Genomic DNA, 22042 nt, shown 5'->3' with positions numbered 1-22042 from the left:
AAAAAAAGTCTCAAGATAATACTACTTTTATATTTCTTGCAGTACTAATCATGGGTTTGAAAGAAGGTAATTATTTTGTCTTGAAAGTTCCTGTCGTGATACTGTGATAGTCAAAATATGATAAAATCATGCTTTTTAATGGAAAAATACTGAGATGCATGTATAGAGTTATAGCCAGACAATATATAAGCTATTAAGTGAATTGCATTTTTACAATTGTATTTACAAATTTACAGAGCAGTGTGTAATATTGGTTCTTCAAAAAAGTGAACACATGTTCTAACTTATTTCCTCATGCCCAAAATAATAATGGTTTTAAAGAAATTAAAAACCTGGATCATTACCTTCCTTTTCTTTTTCCTCAGGGCAGACCACCTCCAGGCTTAAGACTTTTCCTGTCAAGGCAATTTTAAACTGACACTTTTGATGTAACTATATTTCCCTTCTTTTCCAATTGCCTGAAAGCTCCAGAATCAGAACTGTTCAGAAAATTGAGAGGAGGTAACTCCATAGATAGATACTGTGCTTTCACTGAGTTTTGGAATAAATTCTGAATTATTTAAAGGACCCTGAGGATGGGAGTTTGTGATAAAATTCAAGCATCAAGTGCTTACAAACTGATAAAGTTGAACTTGAAAAGATAAATTGTGGAAGGGGAAGAGTTTAACATCTGAAGAATTTCACATTTTGCTGGTTATAAAGTCCAGATACTACTGTGCAGTAAATACCACAGGCATGGATACATGAGAAGTATGTTACATGTTTGCAGAACATATAAAGATTGTTCAGGATTATGTAAACTGCTTTTTAAACTGCAGAATTATATGAATAGATTTCTATTCAAAGAATAGAAATTTCTGTCTCAGAAAAGTTAATTTTGTTTTTCTTACATGAGGAAAATGTAGCAATTATAGATTTTCATTTGCCAGGTCACATAGGTACCATTTAACCAACTCTCTAATTGCCAAAACAGGAAACTCATTAGGACAGAAATGAAGCAAACTGAAGGGCTGTTAGACAGACTAATAGTGGCTTTTTTGAAGACCTGTTAATTTCACAAGCTAAATTCACTGTCTTGTTGATTTGAGATAATTACTGGAGTGGGAGGAGAGGGGAGGGAGGGTTGGCTGGGTCAAGGCATTTCATAATAAGCTTGACAACTCCTGCAGGAAGATTGTGTCTTTTACCTGCTGGTATCTCTTAGTGCTAATGTTTGACATCCTGTGGTTATTAAAGACCTATAATAGCATTTTAATCCTGCTCCACAGCTCTTTTACAGTTGAATTTTCACAATCCTTTTTAGTAGGGGCCCCTGATGCTTTCTTGGAAGGCACAAGGCTAGGCATAACTCAGATAAGTCACAAGAAAATTCCTGCAATGATAAAATAAAGAAAAAAATAACTCTAAAAGCAGATAAGGTCGTACTGCAGTGTTTAGTCTGCCATTTAATTTGAAATTTATGTACTTTCCTAGCCTTCCTTCCAACTTCCTTGATAACTTCAGCACACCTTGGTAACTGCAGCTTCAGGCTTGTCTTGTTATGTGCTGCCTGTTTGGTTGTGCAATCCTTTTGTGAGAGCTGAGAGCTGACTGGGCCATTTTGGGTTCGTCAGCACTGGGAGTGCTTCACAGATGTGGCACTCCAGCAAGGACTGCTGGCAGCTGGGAAGCATAAAAATGGAGAATGCAGCTGTATGTACAGGCAGAATTTTACACAGGGTAGAAAAGTAATTGTTGCTGTCCAAATTATATTTGTATGTCTATAATACCAACTTATTCTATGCTAGAAATAATTAATATTTTGACAAAAAATCCCCATTCTATATGTTTTAAGTGTTTTCTTAATGCTATAATTTCATGTGGATAGGTCACAGACATTTTCAGGTTAATAACAGTGCACTTGTGCCATATTGTATCACCCTCGTGAGATTTCTTTCACATGCAGTGTGTGATGTTCCACACCGAAATGGCAAAATCCCATCTCTCTTTTTCATGCAAAATCTGTACTTTTATGCTGAGGTATTTCAAAATATCCCCAGCCTGCATTCTGTCCTGGTGAAATCAGATGGTGTCCCCAACATTTTCATAAATGAGTATATTTCTGTTCATGCATACACCAATTTAGCTTACAGTAACAAATTAGCATCATAAAGTCAGCTATTTATAATGCAGTAGTATCTGGAAGTCAGTCAGTAATGGGTTTCTGCTAAATTTATTATACTATAGCTCTTCTCTGGAAGCAGGAGCACTCCTACTCACTTGCTCTGCCTGTAAACAATGTACTGAGAGTTATGGAAGCTTTATGTGATGTCAAACTCAACACTTTTTTTTGTATGATGGTATAGAAACTTAGTTTTTCCAGTGCATCTACTATATTTAATTAGAATATTGTCATCAGAAATTGAAAGTGTATGTCCAGAGATAAAGTAGGAGGTTTGATAGCCCAGCAGCTGCCCTTTTAAACATAGATGCCACTGACTCTGACAGGAAATATGAGGAGCTAATAAACACCACCAGGAACCATTTGCAAGTTTTCTATGAATCTGTGTGTAAATACAAGTCATGTTAGGCCATGTTAGTCCATCAATTGCCAAAGTGAAGCCAGAGGAGGAAGAGCAGGTACACCAGGCTGGAGGATGAATTGCTATCATCAGAAGGAGCTTGTCTGTGCTCACTGCAGGACTGCAAAGAAGGATAGGATGAATTTCTTCCCCAAACATAAGCTCTGAAAAGAACTGTTTACAAACTAATAGCCAGTATTTCTCAGGCTTGTAGTGCCTTTAGTTCCTCAGCACGTACTGCAGGAGGGACATCTTCCTTGGTACTGACTTGTTGCCTCTGCAGAATCAGAGGTCTGTCAGTTTGCCTTGAAACTTAGACAAGCTTTTCAGTAAAATAAGAAGAAATTATTTAATCAGTATTAGGTACAGTCATATTGACAATAATTTATGGAAATATTGCAAATATAACCCCAAAAGGCTTCCCAAAAATGCCAGGGATTTTTTTCCCAAAATGTTGTGCTGGTTTCTGTGGGGCAATCCTATCCACCTACTCATAAGCTCAGCTGTAACTCTTCAGCAAACTGTGTTTTTTGAGGTTGTTGGCTGTTGGCTGAGGTTGTTTGGCAGATGCAATTTTTCTGAAGGTTGCATATCTGCTTCTGAAAACTAATTTTCAGATCCTTACTGTACTCTTTTACCTTTCTTCCCTTCTTTATCCTACTTAGACAAACTCATGGAAAAGTATTTAGACCTAGAAATCCATCATGTGCTCTTGAAAGTCTCACCCATATTTGGACACCGGTTTTGGTAAATTTGTGGTCTTCATGGTATTCTGAACTTTTGATAGAAACCATTTAAAACTGACATAGATCTAGTACTTAAAAATTCCAGACATTGTACAGGACACTGGTCCTGCTGTCTGTCTAAGGGCACACTGTCCCCCCTGCAGAGTTTTGCTTCCAGAGAAGTCCTGCTGAGTCTTTTCATGCTCCTTGTGGACTATTAGCAAGCAGCAGCATGACTCCCTGTGCCTGCACACAGAGCAGCACTCACACACTCACTGCTTCAGCAGCTTTCTGACTCAGCAAGAGCTCGTTCTCTGCTCTGCCACAGAGCAGCAGATTGAGTGCTCTGAGGTGTGGGTACTGAAAATTTACTGCTTTACAGTTTCCTTTAAACTACTTTGGTGTTGAAAAATACATCTTGCTTCACCAGCTTCTTTAAGTACATGTATTTTTCTATCTTTGGTCTCAATATATGTTGGGTTCTAGCTTCTCTGTGATTTCATCATTTAGGCTAAAGGACAGTTAAAACCTAAAAGAGTCCTGTAAAAATAGTTACACTTTGGGCTACAATCTATGGCATTCAGTCCTGCAACCACAGCTAAGCAAAGCTTGGACCGTACGTGGCTGTGTCAGGTAAATGAAGGGAAAGTGAATTTGTTGAATTGTTTTGTCAGGTGAATGGGAAAATCAATGTTGCTGCTGTCTGAGAAAGTACAGGAGTACCTGTAGCCTCACTGTGCTTCCCAACCCAGATTATTTTTCCAAATCAGTCATGCCGTTTGTGGCACAACACAAGGACTATTGAAGTTTCCATACTGACACTGCTCAAGGGAAAACATTCACCACCATCACTGGAGGAGAAGGCCCTGTATGAAAATTGTCAGTAATGAAACCCTTTGATCAAACACGTTGCACACTAATAAGAAAACTGAGACGTGAAAGCAGCCATCTCTGAAATGTCAAAGAATTGGTAAGTAAATGCAGCTATTTCTGAGCCCAAATGGTCTAAATGTTTATATAAAGGTGACAAATACTGGTTTTATGCAAAGAGTTCTGGCATTGTTTATCTTGGAGAAAACAATTTTCTGTTGCTGTTATTACTCTGCCTGTTGTGCAAACACACAGTACCACTATTCTTTGGGTCTTTGGGTCTTTGGAGCTAGGGACAGGTTTTGAACTTGCAGGAGTTGCAAAATTAACATGTGTCTTGTATACAATACTGGGCTAAATCTCCTGTAATTTACACTGATGTAGGATTACTATTAAAATGATAAAGCAAATATATGGAAACACAAATTTCAGAATTTGCACTGTGCCAGTTTTATTGCTCCAAGTACACAGGATATTTTCTAGTGCACTAGGGAAAGTGCATGAGAAAATAAATGGGCACAGATCCAGTCTATCAGAACCGAGGCTGGACACTTTAGATGTCTGCAGTGCCATTCATTACGGGTTGGCTTCTGTTAGGTGCAGGGAATGATCCATTAAATGATTGCAAAGAACAGTGAGCTTTTCTAAAAGACAGGCTGTAGTGTGCTCAGCTAAAAGCTGTGCTGGCCGTAGGAGTTTGCACTTATACCTCATTCGACCCACACAGATTGCTTCGAAATTTCAGCAAGAGGGTTGCTACCCCCATTCCATTATCAGCTGGCATAATAAAAGCCCTGGCATATTGCTGCAACTGAAACCTACTGTAAAACTAGGAATTCCAGTATACTTTTAGTGACAGAAACCATACTGGTTTTGAGCTAACATTGAGATTTCCTCTGCAGAGGTTTTTCTGAATACTTTGTAAATGTTTATTTAAGTCCTTGAATATGCTTATAATAACCCTGTTTCCCTGGAGGAGCAGACTTTATATGTGTATGTAGAAATAGGGGGAGGACAAGGAGGAATTCTCTGAGTTAGATAAAAGGTGCTTTAAGCCATGACCAGCTCTAGACCTGTACCTCTGTGTGTCATCACATCAAATGAAGTGCAGTCATCACAGATGCAGCACAGGTATGTTAAGGACACAGACTGAAGGCTGGCCCTCTGTGACTGCTCTGTCCCCAGTCACTGTGGACCTGCTCCCTCTCAGCCCCATCTGGCACAAACAGCACAGGCTGTGCTCAGCTGCTGCTGGTCAAAGAGACTCTGCTGCCCTTCTGGGCTTTGAGGGGCAGGTGTGGTACTGATGACATGTTACAGCTCTCTGCTGATGATAATATCAAACCTGCCTCCTCTCACTCTCTGCCACTCCTTCATATGCCCTTTTTATCTTTCACTGTTTATTTTAAAAGGTGCATTACTTTGGATTCTTGTCCTTGTTTCTAATCTCTTCATTGCAAGAGCCTTTCAATTATAAACAGTGTAAAATGTAAAGTATCATTAAGTAATGTTACCACTTTGCTAACTGCAAACAGGAATGTGAATGTTAACCCTGACTGCAGAGAAAGATGCAGCAGATTATCTTCTATGGGTTATAAAAGTGCTTAGCAAAAAGAGAACTACAAGCAATGTCCTTATCATTAACTGGGTTTCAATTTAGTCCAGTTTAGGACAGCTTCTGATGGTGCTATGAAAACACCAATTAAGCTGTGTTGCAACCTGTAATTCCCAAATATTTTACAATGTTACCTCATCAAAAGAGAGAAAATCTCACTAGCTGATCAGTAAAGACAGCATATACTCTTTGTATCCTTGTTCAGAGCATAGTCAGAAGAACCAGGAGAATTTACTTTCCATGCCCCATGGAGGGATGGAAGAGCCTGCTTTGTCCTGCCACTGCCCTGCTGCCATGTGGGAAAGCCTCCTCCACTGCCCAGGCACCTGTGCACTGCAGGGCTGCCGTGGACTTCCCACCAAAGCATCTTCTTTCTAGCACAACTTGGCACAACAACATCAGATTTTCTGATGAAAAGTCAGAAAACTTAAGTGTTGAACTTACACAGGATTTCTGAATGTCAGTCCCGTAACATTTCTTCCGATCAAAATAGTCTGCTGATTAGTTTTCATGTGGCCAGAATTTGGAAGAAGGACAGTGAGCAGTAAATGTGCTGCACTAGCAAAAGCAATCTCAAACTGGAATTCTTTTATAGGAACAAAAATTATTATTGAAATATTTCATAGCTGTATGTAATACATGTACACTGAGAGATAAGATAATATTGTCTTAGGGATGTTGTGCATATATCCTGCTCTGGGATGCAGTTGGGGTTTTTTTAGCCTAAAACAAATTTAATATCAATATTTAATATTTGGCTTATTCTTATTCATCTACATATCTACCATGAACCAGACTAATACATAAATGATAACTGTGAGGTTTGTTGGATTGAATGTGTTCTTGATCCCAAAATTTCAGACTCAGCAGAAAGATTTCTCTGCCTTATAAAGGCACTGAGGCATTGGGTTATGCCTTTAATTGTTTAGCTGAGAGGAAAGCCTCTATACATGTTATTGTCATGCACACATTTTCCAGAGTAGCATTATATTATGTCGCAATTGTGAAATTCCTGCTGGGTTTTGGTTTTGTTGGGGGTTTTCAAAGGTAAAAATAAATAGGTAGCTCAAATTATTTTGAAGTTTAAACTGTTATTCCTTGTGGACAAGTCACTGCAGGTCTGAAAGCCCAATGATTCACTTGTGATATCTTTACACGGATGCTAAGTTTCAGACTACTTCAGAATACTTTCATTTTCTGTGAATTAATTGCAGCTTTTAATGTGTTTATTGGGGCATGAGAGACTGTTGTTTATTCACTCTCTATGCCATCATCTGCAAATTGCTTAATAGCATAAATCAATATTACATAAATGCTAAGGTTTTCTCTCAAGCAGCAGGACCAATGTAACAACAAAAAGATAATATTAGAAGGCTTTTATTTGTGGTTGTAGTGCTGTTGAGATCCTGCTGGATTACCAGGTTAGATTTGTTGTAATGTGGAGATTCTGTTCACAGCCTTTTAAGATTTACTGACTTTGTAAGATGAGGTTAGGCTAAGAAATCAGTATTCTTGAAGTAAAATACACCCTGATACACAGAGGATTAAAACTGGGTGGCTGATATTGTTAATGTCTACAGCCACGAGAGGCAGTGGACTGTGATGGACTTTGCCCCCCAGAAGGCAATGGCATCGGGTCTGCTCATGAATAAGCTCCTAAACCCCAGCGGCTCTCAGTCTGCCTCTGAACCACCCAGATGCCCAAGAGCAGGAGCACACAGTGCTCTGATCTTAATCCCACTCACAGAGACTTCTGAGATGGAGTGTGTGTGGTGGTGGGTCCATGGGCAGTGCCAGGAGCCTGCCTGTTGCGTTTTAAGATGAACCTGTTGGACTTGTTGAGGTCTGACAGTAGATGTGACACAGACTGTGCTGCTCCTCAGCACTGGAGAAGGGTGGGACACACTGGCAGAGTGAGCAGCACCAGCACGAGCCTCGCTTGAGCATTTGACGTTGTGACCACAGCAGCTCTTCCCCAGGGACAGCCGGGGGTCAGTAACAACTACAGGCTTGTGTGACTTGTGTGGTGCCCTGGCCCAAACTGGTCTTCAGCTGTTCCTTACTTAGGGAATCGTGAAGAGGATGAAGTCTCGGGTTCAGCAGCCCTTGATCTTTTACTTCTGGTGTGTGCTCAGCAGGGTGTAAGGAAAGGAAGGTGTTTCAGCTCTTGGGCAGGACAACTCATCTCTGCAAGAAACTACATTGACACATCTTTTTGCATCTGAGGGATATTGTGCTGATTAGATTTTTTTTCAATAGTAGCGAACAAACTTTGCAGCTGGAAAAACCAACAATTTGTTCAGCTGGTATGGATTTGTTTTTCCTCTCTTCTGTGTTAAACTTCCAAAAATAAATTAATACTGGCGTGGAGGCCAGTCCAAAATTTACATGATATTTCAGTCCTTCTCAATTAACTTTGATTGCTTATGTAAGATTGAAGTGATATATGTTTGGTGTGGGACTGGCTGGCAGGAGGATACGAATTTATATTTAATTATCAAAGAACTCTGTCATCCCAGATTGATATAACCAAAGACATCTTTCTTCCTTTTATGGCTATTCATGTTTTCTACCACTTGAGTTTTTTCCATGTTAGCAAAATGAAAAAGAATCAAAAGTCTCTTGATCTAAATCTTTTATTTGTACTGGACTGAAAAGATATTGAGTTGCTTATATGACAATCAGTACCTGACAGATGTAACATCTCTTTCTAATGCCCTTTATGCAATGTTTCTTAATGTAAAAAATAGTAAAACAAAGGAAAGAAAATCTGGGGCTTTGGTTTACCTTCTTGTCTTGTTAAAGAAGGTGAAGAATTGAATTGTCACAGGTGAACTGAGACTACATCCTGCAGCTAGAGAATTTAAAGAAATCTTTAAAAAAAGTCTTACATAGTATTATCAATTCCTATATAAAATAATTTAATATTTTAAATACTTTTTAAATAATTTATCTGTATTTAAAACTAAGTTTTTAAAATTTTATGTTTGGAATCTTTTTGGCATTAACACTTAAATAAATTTTTTAAATATTAAAAAGTTTTCTAAATATTCAGTACATTTCAATATAAAAACAGAAAAGTAATATACATTGTTCACACATATTATTGTACATGACACCTGAGCTCTAGAGTGAGCTTTTGAATTTGTCAGGCAAGTCATAGCTTAGTGGTGAACCACTTCTTATTCTCTATCTGGACTCTTTATGATTATAACAGATCTTTACCGTCAATATGTAGACTTTAATATGATATACACATACTGTATACAGTATTTAATTTCCATCTCTATGTCCAGAATTGTAAATAAATATTTTTTCACAGCATTTAGATCAAAATATTGTTTAGCGCATACACAAATATATTTAAGACACACACAAGTTGACAAGAACCATACTGATTTTGCTCAGCTCAGTTACAGGAAAAATTAACTTATAGGTGCTAAACAACATAATGGAGGAGCCACTCATATTTAAAATGTATAACAAACTTATTACCAAATGTTTACAGGTTGTGTCAACAGTAGGAAAATGAGGATTCCCTTGTCCCCTTGGTGCATTTTCACTGACCCTGCCAATGATAAAGGCAGTGTGGGCAGAATGCTGGTGTCTCACAGCCCCTCCGTCAGCACCCACAGTTCTCTGACAGTTTTACCAGCTCACTGGGACAGACTCTGGCAGGACTTCATGTAAGGCCAAACTCTCCAGTTTTTCAGGGTAGGCATGTCTGTCACTGAAAATGAAGTTTACTGTCAAATTGTAACTTGCTTTCTCTATCCTCCTGTATTTTGAAAGATGATTTCCACAGATACTGTAAATGGATTTGAGTGGAAAGAGCGGGACTCTCATGCTTCCTATACCACATGCATCATGTACTGTGAGTGCAATAGCTGTGTCCCATTCTGCAAGGTGGTCCTCAAAAATCTTTGTTTTTCTTTAAAAAGCTATTCTCCAAGAGGACCCCAAAACTTTACAAAGAATAAATGGAACACCCTACATAGCTGTTGAGGGATACTTGCAGCAGGAAAATATACCAATGCAAATCAACATTCTCATCAGGAAGCCTAGCCTAGAAAGATTACCCAGAAGAGGAGCACATGCCACGTGATATGTGCAGTTATTCACAAATGAACAAAACTCACACTTCAGAGTTTGCACTCATAGTTCCCATTCATATGCAATCTATAAACTAGAAACTATCTGCAGGAATTGTTACATGGCTTATTCTAAATAGGTGTTCCTGAAAACATAACTTATTGACAAGTAATTCTGACACATGGTTTCAGGATGAACATACAAGAAGGTTTTGAATGTTTCACTTGCATCTTTTAAAGTGTGAGATTTGGAATGCGCCTTTAGGAAAAGGAGAATTCACAAAATGAGAAATATCCTGCCTGCCTTTCACTCCTCCTGCCCTATCTCAAGCACAAAGGTGCTTGTACAAGGTGTTCAGTCAGGTGAAGAGTGGTATCTGGGGTGACTGGGCTTGCTTTCCATGAAATTTGATTTTTGTGCTCTCAAGGGAGCAGACCTTGAGAAGGAAATTGCTACCTAGGGAGGATAAGCATTACAGCCACTTCATTTTAACCAATCTTAAGAGAGAAACTGATGCTTTGAGCTTATTTTACAGTAAAAACATGGTACAACAACAGGCCTCTGTGTCTCTGAAGACCTCGGCCAAACAATTTGGATTCTGTAGGATAAAGAAAGCAACCAATGCTAAACTAATCCTCTCCCACATCTTTTACCACTTATAGCGCAGGTTAGGACTATTGGTGTGCCAGTGAGGGACTAATTCTCAGCTCTTTTGTACACACAAAGTTTCAGGTCCTGGTATTCTCAGCTCAGCCCTTTTCATTAAGACATCAAAGTGACATCAAAACTAAGCATATATTGACAAGAAAATTTCAGAACCAAAAATAACATAAAGTGTTGAACTACTAGTTTTGCCTTTGCAAAAGTCTATCTAGACTTAGGGAAATTTGTTTTTAAGTTTTTACCTTTCCTTGGATATATCTGCAGTGTGTATATATAAATATATATTTGTACAGTTAATAGTTTATATCAGAAGCAAGAAGTTTTATTATTCATTAGTACTCACCTGATGATAGACTGAGCAGAAAAGGTGCAGTTTTCTTGTAAAGACAATGTTATGGTGACTCAACAGAAGGAGTTCTATTAAAGGCTAAGCATACAATAGATCAAACATTTAATTTTTAAATGAAAACCTTGATCTTGGGATTTAATGGCTTTTTTTTTTTTTTTTTTTGCTTTAAAGTCTTCATTTATGCTTAAGCCTGTACAAGACATTGAGTTAATTTTTCCATACTGGAATCCAGTTAACGGTAAAGAGAAAAGCGTGGGGGTTAGGATTTTTTAAACAAGTGATGATGAAGGCATCTTAAATCAATCATTTTTCTTTTTGATAGTTAAAATGGTTGTTAGTTGAAAGAATGCCTTTCTGGGGAGAAAGAAGAAGCAGTAAACACTGCAACAGTTACTGTGAAGCCTGTTTTAGAATTCAAACCAAATTTCTAGGTTAAACTCAGAAATATGTGGAAGGACAAGTATGTGGTGTGTCCTCTGAACTTTCAGGTTTCTGGTGTGTCAGACAAATTCAAAATCCTGAAAGTCATATATTTTGTATGCAAAGTACATGGAGGGGAGTTAAAGGGTGTGAGTGAGGAGCTGAAGAGCTACATAAGACATTTCTCCCTTTTCTCTGTTTGAGCAGCCATTTGGATTTAATCCTCTCCTAAATGTGTTTATGATCACTGATTCAAATAGATGAGATGGACCGTGCTATCCTCTATAACAAAATCTGGAAGAAGTGCCATTTCTGGCATTGCATACCTCTTATTTTGGAACAGCCAGTTCAAACATGTGTAATAGGTGGTGGTGCAATACCCTGTCATTCTGAAGGGACTTACAGTCACTAGGCATTTTCCACAAAAGAGTGCTCAGAGGAGCTACACAGACACAGCCCAGAGAGAAACTCTTGGCCTCCCTTCTGAAATGCCATTCTTCCAAAAGGAACCAGAGAGGGGGCGGACAAAAGAAAGTGGACAATGAGAAGCATTATACTCATTAAAAACAAGCAATCAAAAGACCCCACATTCTTATTTGCTACATACCAATCAGAGAAGCAGGTTTTAGTTAGGAGTTAGGCAAAATCTTTAGACACAGCCTCTACAAAGTTTGGTGCTGACATTAAAATACCAATTGTACAAATGATTGTGAATACTGAAAATGCCATCAAGCAGAGCCGATCCACTACAGAGGCTGCAAATTTCCATTCATTGCAAATGGCTTCCTCTTCATCCTGGTCTCTGAATCGGTTTGCAATGTACCTGACCTCTTCCAAAATCTTAGCCAAATCTGGGTCACCTTCAGAGGGGTGGCCACTGTGCAGCAGGTTTTCTTCATCTGTTGGTGAGCAGGTCATCCTCCCACAGATGACGCCGGAATCAGTGGTGGGTGTGCAGTGCACCCCTTCCAGCCCCCTGAACCCAATGTACAGCATATTCCCATTACTGGATTGCTGTCCACTCACAGTGTTCATCTCCACACTGGACAGGCTACAGCGACGCTGTTTATGTTGACAGGCAGGACGTACTTTATCTTCCCCTGGTCTTTTCATCCTCAGAAACCAAGCACACCAGTTCAGAAGGATGATTCTCGTCTGAAAGAAAATTTTTGAGAATAAGCATCTCTTCACACAGCCGCTGTCTCTGGTGCTGCAGGTATTCAGGCAGCTGGGGTCACTGGCCCATGGTCTCTGCTTAGCCTGCACCAACTTCTAGAAAATGGTGCTGGAGTTTTTCAGCTGATTAATTTACCAGTCACTGGGGTTCTTTTCTTACTCTAGCAGTGATGTTGATTGCCTCAGACTGACTATCAGTACTGGGACTCCTCCCTCCTCTGATGGGAGTGTCCACAGTGTTAATTCTTCCTGACACTTGAACAGTGACATGGCAGCCTTTTCCACCTTTACTAGAAACCATGGGCTAGACAAAACCAAACCAAATTCTTACTGAAGAAGAGTTACTTTTTAATAGTCTTAATAACTCTGCTTTGGATGGTGGTCAGTAAAGTTACAATTCTTTTTCTCTTATTTGTGCTCTAATATTAAATTCACACCCATTACTTTTTGGGTGGGGCTGCTGAAACAGATTTTGGACTGGACCACTGAGCTTTAAAATGTTATGGCTCTGTTCACATATTGTGTTCACAACAGTTGTAGATTTTAGAAAAGAGATCTGGATATAACATGAAGAAAATATGGAAAAATTACTTTGATTTAAAAAAAAATTGCCCATTTAATCTCTGTGTATCATTTTACTGTTTTCCACATTGCCTTAATCCAGCCTTACAGAAAGTGCAGGAAAGCCAGAGACTGTTCCACTTCAAATGAAAGCTTCTATAATTTATTTAAATCAGATTTTAGGAGCTCATGCCAGCATTTCTTTTTCAGAGTTCTAGTGAAATATTATTGTATCATATAATATGCAAACCTTTTCCTATAATTAATATTAGATTTGGTCCATTTATTCTGACTGTGGATTGTTACTCAGAGTAGGTGTTATATCCATGCAGATATCCCAGCCAGAGCCAGATCTTGCCCTATTACTTTCTTTATGCTATCAAGCTTCACCAAGTAGGATAATATTTTGTTAATGGAGGGCCTGATCCAAAATCCACCAGTATCCAAATAACATTTGTTGGACTTCAGCTTCTCAACACTACAGCTCCTCAACATCAAGTACTCTGTTTTCTGAGGATGTTTGGCTCAGTAGTAAACACTGTCCCCTTTAGGTCATCAAACACACGTCTAAAGAGATCTACCTTGTATTCTCTACACTGAAATTTACTTTATAGTCACCACCCCAGAACAAGCCAGGAAATATCTCATTATCTCTTGTCCTCAAGTACTGCTGTATGCACATTATTTCCAGCTAGTAAGGATTATAATAACTCATTGTTCCAGAGAGGAAGAAGAAGAAAGGGCTTTCCATCTTCAGAAAGGCCTGATGCTGCCATGGGCTGGGTGAAGTCAAAGGAGGGGACATTTAGCTGATGACAGTACTGTGTAGTAATCTAATATCAGCACAGTGTTCTCTGTAAAACCCACCCCTCATAGAAGGACATTATTTAAAAAGTGTTAAATGCTTAGAAAAAATGCTTTAATTCCTTGGACTTTACAGGTGCTCTTGAACAGTGAAGTAAAGATCAGGATTTTCAGAGAATTCCCCTTTAAGGGCCATCTTTAACAGATGCTTTTTAGGCTATGGATGTTTCTGTTTGGGCAGCAGCTAAGTATGTAGCACCTGCACAGCTGCACCTCAAGAGTAATGTATTACATGCATTTATCATCTCCATCAGCACCTTACTCCATTCTTCTACCTGGTTCACTTCTAACATCTAAAGCTAATTTGAAAATCACCTTCATTTTTATATTTATGTTTTAACAAAATCCTGAATTGCATGTAGCTGTTTTGAAGGAGATGAGGAATTAGTGGAGGTATATTCATTCTCTCTTGCACACAAACCTTTTCTAAGAAACCAACCACATGGAACATATCTGGACACCTCATTTCTGGTGAAACTGCTTTTCCAAACAAAATGTCTGGGAAGGATTTGTACGTTTTTAACAGTAGAAGGTAATCATGGGTGACTAGCTACTCTATGAGCTGGACATTTATGAAATGGATAGTGAAGGAAAAGCAAACCTTACCCATTTAGGCATTTTTCCTCCATCTGGATCATGATGGTGGTATTGTAGAACAATAACAGTGACAACCACAGAAAGACCAACAATAATCATAGTGCTGGCAAAATACTGAGCTGCAAAATAAGGAAATAATTACAGGAACATTCTTTGACTGATACAGCTTTAATAAGGGATGTTTATATATGCATTCATAGCATTTAGTTCTTTTTCCAGGGTAGTACTGCTCTAGATACTTCTGAAAGATTTCTCAGCAGCAGAAAGATTAGACATTATATTGAGGGCATAGCCAGAATTTAGCTGGTTTTTTTGTGGAACTGAGCCACCTGCCTTTTCTAAGAAACCTTGACACAGGGTGCCTTCCAATTTTCTTCCAGCATTATTATATAAACTGACTAGTACTTGTCTTGAAAAGTTTCTCTTTGTTTGAACAACTACAGTGAGATTTAATTATATTTAGCTCATGTATTCCAATTTCCTAATTAGAATTAGGAATACAGAACACAATCTGGCCAATTGTGTCAAAACTACAACAAATTCTTCCATGGAAAATGGATTCTCTTATGTTTTCTCCAAATACACATATATTCTCTATTTCATTCAGAGCAGAGAGCACCCATCAGAGCCTCTCATCAATTGCAATATTTTTCTAACTCAATTGCAGTCATCCATTGTACATCTGGTGATTTTCCTTAATTCTGGCCGTTGTGCTAAGTCATTGCACCTTGTTTGCTGAAAAAATCCAAGTGACTAAAAGCTTACCAATTAAGGGCACAGAGTCAGAGGTTGCTGGCATAATTTCAGCCACAAGCAGCATGAAGACAGTGAGAGACAATAAAACCGTTATACCTAAAAGATAAACATAAAGTATGAAATCATACCAGTAGCTTGCAATTACAACAAGGAGAGAAAGAAAATGAATCTGAAGGAGTGCTCTCTGCAAGATGCAATCCCACTGTAACCCTGCTCCAGCCCCTTAGTGGAGCTCCTGTCCTTCCTCTTGCTGCCTCCAGTTCAGGGTAGCAGTGTTGCCAAACTGGCACCAGTGCTTGCACAGACATAGATATTTTTACATCCTTGTAATGGTTCAACTTTTCTCATCATTTGCTAATTAGCTGAGGCAAATCAAAGCAATTCTTGTGCTGTATTAGCTTTAGAAACAAGGTGTGAATCTGAGTATTTGAGCATGTGACACTTGATTAATTGTCATGGAAGCTACAGGTGGTGTGATACATAAATTTCCTCAAAAGCAGATTTGCTGTCTTGGACAGAATTTGGCATCCTTTGATATTGGTGTTGGGTTCTGCAGGGGATTATGCCCAAGCAGTCTTGACTGTTGATTTTTGGAGTTTGACTTCTGTTGCTCAGTGATGAGTTCCCATCTTTCTGGAAGAAGATTTAACTCTTTTCTCAGAACTAGACTTAAACAGTAAAGAGTCATTGTCAGGTGGGAAAGGATTAAGGAACAAAGAATTCATCTTAAAATATGATGAAAGACAACTTAATTAAGGAGGCTATTAATCATAAATTTAACCATATTCTGGAGAAATGTCAAGTTTTCTACCTTTTAACAGCAATGTTTACTTAGCAGAAGTCAGTTCATTTGAATTTTGTATGGGACAAAAGATTTCTTTATATAAACTCCATCTCAAAGATTAAGTACTCAAAATCAGATTTGTTTCACAAATCATTGCTTAAGTTCACTATAAAAAGTAAAATAAGAGCATTTAGATTCAGTCTTTCTGAGAAGGCACCATAGGCTCTTAATACAAGTCAATATTAAAAGGAAGTATTAAGAAGAATTCAGTGTTAAAGTGTTCAAATGTGTATTTGTGAACTTAAGTTTTACCTAATGAATGTAAGATTCAGCAAATAACTGTCAAAAAATGAAAGCCTACTTCTTAAGGAAGGTACTCAGGAATTGTTTATGCCTCTGTTGGTTCAGCATCAAACACTAAAAGTAGTTTGTGAGCCAGAACAGGACACACAAACTCTTCCTCCTGCCTAAAACTGTTTAAAAAGAAACTTTAAAATGACATCTTCTTTTAGTTTAGTAATTTACAATATCCTATTAATACTTTACCTAGTGAGATTTTTTCTCCTGAGTCTGCTGGAAGCAGGAAAACCAACAAGGCAAGTGCCGATATCAGGACACAAGGAATAAGGAGATTGAGTCCATAATAAAGCGTCCTACGTCTCATGGTGACTGTGAAGGTTACATCTGGATAGGGTTCTTTACAACATTCATAAAAGCTCTCAGTTCTCTTCCCAGGAACTCCTGAGCAGGAGAAAAGAGGAAGAAAACCAGAAATGAATGTGAACAAACTGTATATTATATAGTGTTTCTTTTTTAAAAGGATAAATGTAGTTTTCCAAGTTTTACTACAGGTAAAACTACTTAAGCTTAATTCCCACTTTTCTCAGATAATAAAGGAAAATCAGATAAAAGATACTTACAGAACTCAAGCAGCAAATTTGTCTTTTTTTTTTTAATATTGATTTGCATCTGAGATCTGTTCTCAAGAATTTCAAACGCCACTGGCTAGGTCATTTATTAATTTAATTTCTGTCTTCATTTCCTAATTGTTACTCCATCCATTTCAGCAGTGGAAACAAGGCTGCAAGTTCACAGTGTAAATAAGGAATGGAGAGCTTACCTACTAAATCCCATTCTCCATTTGAAATATAACCAGATATATCTGCTTCTTGCATTTGTAAGTCCAAGGACCAGCCTCCGTAAGTCCAGGATCCAAACTTCAGATTACATTTCTGAACATCAAATGGAAACCAGCGCACATCTATGTAGCATGAGCTCTTAAATATGCCTAGGTTGAGATTTTAAAGAAGAACATGTAATTTAAATGCTCATTCCACATAATTTAATGTACATTTTGTAACCAGAACTTATTCTACATTGTGGCTTCAGTTTTTCATTTAGAAAGCATATTTCATCTCAGTCCTGTCTCAACATATAAAGAGCAAAACTCAGTCATAGAGAAGGGAAAAAACTGTACCATTAATGTATTGATGTTATTAACTATTTTTAAATATACTCTTCCATTTTGGCACATAATGGAAAAATATTCAAAGAACTCAGATTTCTACATACAGTATTTCAGGAAGAACTGAAGCAGAATATGTAATCTGTTTCTATTTCTTTTACATACTTTTACTGACTAAAGTAAGAAATCCTGAAGCGTAAGAAATCCTGAAATATTTATTTGCTGTTTTATTAGATTTATATGATCTTGATTTATTCAGGAAAGCTAGCTTCTTCTTTTTCACTTGTTGAGTCAGACCCTGTCCTTCAGCAGCTTTCAGAACTGAATTGAAAAACCCCCACCAAATGGAACATCTTATGAGAGCATCCTAAATCATGAAGCAAAGCCCTGAAACCCTCTGGACATCTTAGGCAGAGAACCTAATTTGTCTGGAAAGCATTGGCTCTACTGCTGTAGTTTTCAAAATTCAGATGCTAGGAAGAGTTAATTCTAATAATTATACTAATTAAGTTGGGGAAGAGAAACAGTGCTCCACTGTTATACATCCAGACATCAATTGTTTTGATGAAGCATTTATTGAATCATTTCAAATAGAAATGCATCCAGGATGTTACTAAGCATCTTTCTGTAAAATTAACATATTAATAAAAGAAACACTAAAATAATGAAATAAAAATTTATTAAGGCATTACTATGACTTTAATAAACAACATCTTTTTATAGTAAGGACTTCTGAACTTCTGAAATTGTGCATTATGACAGAAGAATTTCCATAATTGTAATAAAACATGTATCTTGTATGATGGTTTCCATGCAAAGGTGTTAACCATTTAACCATAATGCATCTAGGCTTACATCTATCAGATGATGCTAGCTAAACAAATAAAAGGTAAAAGAATTTATGGCAAATTTGAAACCATACCATATACAATTAATCTATTAAAACTTATGACATGCAAACAGCCTACCTGGTGGCAGGTATTGGCAATGTCCTGAAGAATTGACTAAAACATTAGTGTGAAAAGTAGCATCAAATCTTTCATCAGCACTAGAACAGGGGAAAAACAAAATGGGTTATTTGCTCTTTGAGTGGCTGAAGAATGTCTGAGACAAATCTGTTCTCACAAAAGGACTATGTCACCTCAAACACTCGACAGCTTTCTTCCTGCTATCAGTTTTCTGTGGCCTCACAGTAACTGGCCTGATAGTTGTGGGTTTGCCTCTGATTAAGAGCTGTAAGTGAAGGTCAGCCACCTCATACTTGCTGCTCACCTGCCCACTAGATTCATTATAGTGCCTTGGCTCTATTGATTTCATTTTGGAAAGTAAGCACTTTATAAAAACTTCTCAAAGAGCTGTACAGGGAAATCTGTTCTCTTGCTGTCTACATTAACAGCAGCTAATGAGTACTGAGGAGATGGATACTCCAATGTCTGTGTCTTCCTACCTCTTTGCATGGGTGAACGTGATTACTGCATGTCATACATGAGACCTTTAATGCAGCTCTGGCCTTCATGAGCTACCTCAGAACCCACAAACTGAGTTCAGACAAGAAAAAAAAGCAGCCCTATTTGTGGTGTGACTGTAGTGGTGTGGCCAGCACTGCCCTGGTGTGCTGTCCTTACAAGTCTCTAGAAGAAGAATCATAATGTCATTTGGAAAGTGCTCCAAATTATGAATTGGCATCCACTGCCAAGGAATATCTCAGTTCTGTCTGGCACTTCGTCCCAGGAATTTACCAGGCATCAACATTTTAAGTACTTCTGTATGGGAAACACAATGAGACACAGGCTACTGTGTTTGTTGTGCTGTTGTAGCCTCCAGCCTGTGACCTTGTGGGGTGAGTTGGCATGTGAGGCAAATGCAGAGCTGTACTGGGCAGGGCAGAGGTGTCACACAAGCCTCAGGGTCCAGATGCTTGCAGCAATCTGGACTTTCAAAACCTGTGCATCTCCAGATTAATTAGAACACTACAAGTCTCTAATGTCTCTTTGCCTGTTAGTGGTCTAGTACCTCATAATTTTCTAATCACCCTTTTAAACATCATCAGGAAAACAGTAAAAATCTGAGATGGTCATTGTCACATTGGGGTTCTGAGACCTGTTGTCCAGTTTGGCTGGGTTGAGTATGGTGGAATAAATCAGGATGGGTATGATGGAGTGCCCAAAGATAGATTCTAATGTTCACTTGGACCACATGTTCCAAGGGGCTGCATCCAAAGACCCAGGGTCATAGTGAACAATACATAGGGGTACCTGAGGGCAGCTCCAATCATGAATATGGACCAGGGACGTGACCTACTATGGAATGATCCCTGTAGCGTCCTAATTTCCATCCCTTCAGCATCCTCCCTCCCAGGGTCTCAGGTTTATTCCCCCCGTGTCAGGAACCCAGTCCAAGGTATAATCTATCCCAGCTGATTCAGTTCCCACAGGTCATAAAGTGAAATATGAATAACTCTAGCAGAAAATCAAGTATTTGAAGGTGTTTCTTAACAGGAAAACCCTTATTGAGATATCCTTTTATTGAAAAGAGGAATTTAATATTTGATCTACTCTGATGCAAATTTTGTGTCTCAGAAGCTAAAATAAAGCAACTTATTTTAGACATTTTTAATTAGAATTTTTTAATTTTCATTTTACTTTCCCCTTATATATTTGAAGAACTTAGATTTTAAAAAATATCTGGGCTGGTTTGTGAAATTTGCAGACAAGAAACAGCTAAATCCAAATAATTACTTGCCCATCTGGAGTTGCATTTTTTCCCTGTGGTGAGCAGAAGGCTGACAAGTATTGAAACTGCTTGCAAGTATTTAATTTGAACTTTGAGGAGAAGCGGACAAGTCTCAGTATTGTGTATGTGTGATGCCTGATCCTAGCACACTGAGGGGAAAAGGCAACTCAGTCCACAGCTCATGGCTGGATTCTCCTGGTTTGGCTTCCAGCTCCTCTTCCAGCTGCAGCTCTAATTCTTCTCCCTCCACATCTTGGCTGCCTCTTTTTGTGATGTTTGTAAGAAACTGATGCTGCAAAAATTTCTACTGATTGCACTGCCAAATTTGGTAGAGGATTTGGAGAGAGGCAGCAGGATCACACACACATTCACACAGGTGTGCATGCACACAGGTGCATGGGTCTCATTTCCTTAGAAAAACAGACCTAAGGTACTTCAACAAGGTTCTGTATTAGACAAATAATTGCTTTGACTTGAAATTAATAAGGGTTAGATGATGGAATTCAAATAAGTAGTCAAATTTAGGATGTAAAATTATCCATGCCACACAAATCACTTGTTAAGTGGAAATTAATGACTCCTGGGCTAAGTTCTGTTCTCTTCCTCAGGAGTGGAGGGCAGTTAAACACCAGGGAGCTGATTCTAAGACCTTGCTGCTGTTTCTGGTAATTGGCAAAAATAGAATTTTCACAAGAACACAAATGATCAAGGAACCTTGATTTCATTGCCATATGACTTTGCCTTTCATAGGCACATTCTTAAAAGAAAATCCAGTGGTAGTGAGGTTCAAATACTAAAGTCTTTTCTTCTGAAAAAGGAGTGTGTGTTTTTCTATGCTGTGCTTCTAATAATTTTGTGAAATGCACTTTTTCTATTGGGAATGCATTAAAGTAGTTGAAGAGACTGGACTGAAATGTAATGTAATGATAGAAAACCATTTCTGCTACATTTCCTCTTCAGAGTATAACCACTGGAAAGCAGATATTGATTACAGGACACTGAGATGACAAAGCTGTACCTAGCAGATAGAATCCAAATGGCCCCTAACCTCGTGTTTATAAAACTGCAAAAATGAGACGTACTCTCCAGAGCTTTTGGTATTCCATGAAGTACTGAACACTATGAGGCCATTTGGAAAATAATTCCACCAGAAATGAGCACTTCTAATAAGTATAGTTAAAAGTGGAAGACAGTCCACATGACACTAACACAGTCAATCCTGGAATTGGTATAAAAGCCTAGATTTTCTTTCCTCAGAAAAACTACAGATGAACTGGCCCTGCTCTCCCCATAATAGATTGGATGTAAAATTTAATACAGCTGCCACAATTTCTCTGTACTAGGCTGCAGCAAGATGTGTAAGAACTCAAGACATAGTGAAACATGCATTCATTAAAATGGAAAGTGAATTTATAGTTCATTAATTTCTCTGTAACTGCAGACGCATGTCCCTAGTGAAGCATAGAAATTGAAAGCATCTATCTCAAAATGGCATGTCACTAGAAGGGAACATCATAATATTCCCAATGTAATTTCATACAGGAATAAGAATTTATTTAAAATAGCTTTGCTCTCTGACTAAATTCTGCATAAGATTTTTGGATTAAATATGTGTTTGTAGTAGAGAAACTGTAGAATAATTATTCCATGACTGAGTCATAGTTAACAAGCTGAAGATTTGAAAACCTGTATTAACAGAAAAATTGTGGTTTCGGTTTTCCAGGTTATTGTGACCCTTCTCATTCTATAAACCACTCCAGCTACAGTTAGCATGCATATATTAATATCACTAATTTCAAAAATATTACCCT

At 38.2% G+C, this 22042-nt stretch overlaps 1 protein-coding gene across 3 annotated transcripts in view; it reads right to left on the bottom strand.

Moving 5' to 3' along the window:
- Window positions 1-1585: 1585 nt before the first annotated feature.
- The window catches only part of LOC131583318 (neuronal acetylcholine receptor subunit alpha-7), a 45450-nt gene continuing 24993 nt past the window's right edge, over window positions 1586-22042 (bottom strand). The window contains exons 5-11 of one of the 3 annotated variants that reach the window (XM_058847279.1): window positions 18467-18546; window positions 17154-17321; window positions 16580-16774; window positions 15259-15345; window positions 14503-14612; window positions 12322-12450; window positions 1586-1662 (exon numbers count right to left, since the gene is read on the bottom strand). In XM_058847279.1, the coding sequence (XP_058703262.1) occupies window positions 1627-1662; window positions 12322-12450; window positions 14503-14612; window positions 15259-15345; window positions 16580-16774; window positions 17154-17321; window positions 18467-18546 (805 nt within the window). In that variant the 3' untranslated portion in view covers window positions 1586-1626. Of the gene's footprint in view, window positions 1663-7596; window positions 12451-14502; window positions 14613-15258; window positions 15346-16579; window positions 16775-17153; window positions 17322-18466; window positions 18547-22042 lie in introns of those variants that run through there. The other 2 variants (XM_058847277.1, XM_058847278.1) reach the window with 2 other exon arrangements.

Source organism: Poecile atricapillus, chromosome 11 (assembly GCF_030490865.1).
Source record: "Poecile atricapillus isolate bPoeAtr1 chromosome 11, bPoeAtr1.hap1, whole genome shotgun sequence".
Taxonomy (NCBI): domain Eukaryota; kingdom Metazoa; phylum Chordata; class Aves; order Passeriformes; family Paridae; genus Poecile; species Poecile atricapillus.
This window is presented reverse-complemented; position numbering and strand designations above follow the sequence as displayed.